Raw genomic sequence first — 3,464 nt, 5'->3', positions numbered from 1 at the left:
TTTCTATCGTTCAGGTTGAATCCCGGGTTGCAACTCGCAGACGTTTTGGTTGGGGGAGGAGTTCTGCGGGCAGGTGGGGCCGGCAGCTTCTTTTATCGAGCTGCACGTTCCGCCAGGAGTCTTGCAGTCCAGGCACGTCTGGTCGTTGGGGCCGCACGTCTTGCAGCCCGCATTCTGCAGCTCTTGTGCGCAGTTTGTGTTGGCAACCGCCTCGCACGCTCTTTTCTATCGTTCAGTTGAATCCCGGGTTGCACTCGCAGACGTTTTGGTTGGGGAGGAGTTCTGCGGGCAGGTGGGGCCGCAGCTCTTTATCGAGCTGCACGTTTCTCGCCAGGATCTTGCAGTCCAGGCACGTCTGGTCGTTGGGGCCGCACGTCTTGCAGCCCGCATTCTGCAGCTCTTGTGCGCATTTGTGTGGCAACCGCCTCGCACGCGTCTTTTCTATCGTTCAGGTTGAATCCCGGGTTGCACTCGCAGACGTTTTGGTTGGGGAGGAGTTCTGCGGCAGGTGGGGCCGCAGCTTCTTTTATCGAGCTGCACGTTTCGCCAGGAGTCTTGCAGTCCAGGCACGTCTGGTCGTTGGGGCCGCACGTCTTGCAGCCCGCATTCTGCAGCTCTTGTGCGCAGTTTGTGTTGGCAACCGCCTCGCACGCGTCTTTTCTATCGTTCAGGTTGAATCCCGGGTTGCACTCGCAGACGTTTTGGTTGGGGGGGAGTTCTGCGGGCAGGTGGGGCCGCAGCTTCTTTTATCGAGCTGCACGTTCTCGCCAGGAGTCTTTGCAGTCCAGGCACGTCTGGTCGTTGGGGCCGCACGTCTTGCAGCCCGCATTCTGCAGCTCTTGTGCGCAGTTTGTGTTGGCAACCGCCTCGCACGCGTCTTTTCTATCGTTCAGGTTGAATCCCGGGTTGCACTCGCAGACGTTTTGGTTGGGGGGGAGCCTGCGGGCAGGTGGGCCGCAGCTTCTTTTATCGAGCTGCACGTTCTCGCCAGGAGTCTTGCAGTCCAGGCACGTCTGGTCGTTGGGGCCGCACGTCTTGCAGCCCGCGCATTCTGCAGCTCTTGTGCGCAGTTTGTGTTGGCAACCGCCTCGCACGCGTCTTTCTATCGTTCAGGTTGAATCCCGGGTTGCACTCGCAGACGTTTTGGTTGGGGAGGAGTTCTGCGGGCAGGTGGGGCCGCAGCTTCTTTTATCGAGCTGCACGTTCTCGCCAGGATCTTGCAGTCCAGGCACGTCTGGTCGTTGGGCCGCACGTCTTGCAGCCCGCATTCTGCAGCTCTTGTGCGCAGTTTGTGTTGGCAACCGCCTCGCACGCGTCTTTTCTATCGTTCAGGTTGAATCCCGGGTTGCACTCGCAGACGTTTTGGTTGGGGGAGGAGTTCTGCGGGCAGGTGGGGCCGCAGCTTCTTTTATCGAGCTGCACGTTCTCGCCAGGAGTCTTGCAGTCCAGGCACGTCTGGTCGTTGGGGCCGCACGTCTTGCAGCCCGCATTCTGCAGCTCTTGTGCGCAGTTTGTGTTGGCAACCGCCTCGCACGCGTCTTTTCTATCGTTCAAGTTGAATCCCGGTTGCACTCGCAGACGTTTTGGTTGGGGAGGAGTTCTGCGGGCAGGTGGGGCCGCAGCTTCTTTTATCGAGCTGCACGTTCTCGCCAGGAGTCTTGCAGTCCAGGCACGTCTGGTCGTTGGGGCCGCACGTCTTGCAGCCCGCATTCTGCAGCTCTTGTGCGCAGTTTGTGTTGGCAACCGCCTCGCACGCGTCTTTTCTATCGTTCAGGTTGAATCCCGGGTTGCACTCGCAGACGTTTTGGTTGGGGGAGGAGTTCTGCGGGCAGGTGGGGCCGCAGCTTCTTTTATCGACTGCACGTTCTCGGCCAGGAGTCTGCAGTCCAGGCACGTCTGGTCGTTGGGGCCGCACGTCTTGCAGCCCGCATTCTGCAGCTCTTGTGCGCAGTTTGGTGTGGCAACCGCCTCGCACGCGTCTTTTCTATCGTTCAGGTTGAATCCCGGGTTGCACTCGCAGACGTTTTGGTTGGGGAGGAGTTCTGCGGGCAGGTGGGGCCGCAGCTTCTTTTATCGAGCTGCACGTTCTCGCCAGGAGTCTTGCAGTCCAGGCACGTCTGGTCCGTTGGGGCCGCACGTCCTTGCAGCCCGCATTCTGCAGCTCTTGTGCGCAGTTTGTGTTGGCAACCGCCTCGCACGCGTCTTTTCTATCGTTCAGGTTGAATCCCGGGTTGCACTCGCAGACGTTTTGGTTGGGGGAGGAGTTCTGCGGGCAGGTGGGGCCGCAGCTTCTTTTATCGAGCTGCACGTTCTCGCCAGGAGTCTTGCAGTCCAGGCACGTCTGGTCGTTGGGGCCGCACGTCTTGCAGCCCGCATTCTGCAGCTCTTGTGCGCAGTTTGTGTTGGCAACCGCCTCGCACGCGTCTTTTCTATCGTTCAGGTTGAATCCCGGGTTGCACTCGCAGACGTTTGGTTGGGGGAGGAGTTCTGCGGGCAGGTGGGCCGCAGCTTCTTTTATCGAGCTGCACGTTCTCGCCAGGAGTCTTGCAGTCCAGGCACGTCTGGTCGTTGGGGCCGCACGTCTTGCAGCCCGCATTCTGCAGCTCTTGTGCGCAGTTTGTGTTGGCAACCGCCTCGCACGCGTCTTTCTATCGTTCAGGTTGAATCCCGGGTTGCACTCCGCAGACGTTTTGGTTGGGGGAGGAGTTCTGCGGGCAGGTGGGGCCGCAGCTTCTTTTATCGAGCTGCACGTTCTCGCCAGGAGTCTTGCAGTCCAGGCACGTCTGGTCGTTGGGGCCGCACGTCTTGCAGCCCGCATTCTGCAGCTCTTGTGCGCAGTTTGTGTTGGCAACCGCCTCGCACGCGTCTTTTCTATCGTTCAGGTTGAATCCCGGGTTGCACTCGCAGACGTTTTGGTTGGGGGAGGAGTTCTGCGGGCAGGTGGGGCCGCAGCTTCTTTTATCGAGCTGCACGTTCTCGCCAGGAGTCTTGCAGTCCAGGCACGTCTGGTCGTTGGGGCCGCACGTCTTGCAGCCCGCATTCTGCAGCTCTTGTGCGCAGTTTGTGTTGGCAACCGCCTCGCACGCGTCTTTTCTATCGTTCAGGTTGAATCCCGGGTTGCACTCGCAGACGTTTTGGTTGGGGGAGGAGTTCTGCGGGCAGGTGGGCCGCAGCTTCTTTTATCGAGCTGCACCGTTCTCGCCAGGAGTCTTGCAGTCCAGGCACGTCTGGTCGTTGGGCCGCACGTCTTGCAGCCCGCATTCTGCAGCTCTTGTGCGCAGTTTGTGTTGGCAACCGCCTCGCACGCGTCTTTTCTATCGTTCAGGTTGAATCCCGGGTTGCACTCGCAGACGTTTGGTTGGGGGAGGAGTTCTGCGGGCAGGTGGGGCCGCAGCTTTCTTTATCGAGCTGCACGTTCTCGCCAGGAGTCTTGCAGTCCAGGCACGTCTGGTCGTTGGGGCCGC

General features: G+C 60.0%; 2 protein-coding genes across 2 annotated transcripts; both read right to left on the bottom strand.

The window, feature by feature from the left end:
- Positions 1–1,188: 1,188 nt before the first annotated feature.
- On the bottom strand, positions 1,189–1,710 carry GL50803_0050444 (High cysteine protein; the record flags this gene model as incomplete). Its single annotated transcript, XM_038046154.1, has 1 exon — positions 1,189–1,710. One exon carries the CDS (start codon positions 1,708–1,710, stop codon positions 1,189–1,191), a length of 522 nt encoding a protein of 173 aa, XP_037901526.1.
- Positions 1,711–1,984: 274 nt separating this feature from the next.
- Positions 1,985–2,818, bottom strand: GL50803_0050443 (High cysteine protein; the record flags this gene model as incomplete). Its single annotated transcript, XM_038046153.1, has 1 exon — positions 1,985–2,818. The coding sequence occupies one exon, from the start codon at positions 2,816–2,818 to the stop codon at positions 1,985–1,987; it is 834 nt and encodes a 277-aa protein (XP_037901525.1).
- Between the last annotated feature and the right edge of the window lie 646 nt (positions 2,819–3,464).

This window comes from Giardia duodenalis (assembly GCF_000002435.2).
Source record: "Giardia duodenalis strain WB C6 chromosome Unknown tig00000023, whole genome shotgun sequence".
Classification (NCBI taxonomy): domain Eukaryota; phylum Fornicata; order Diplomonadida; family Hexamitidae; genus Giardia; species Giardia duodenalis.
This window is presented reverse-complemented; position numbering and strand designations above follow the sequence as displayed.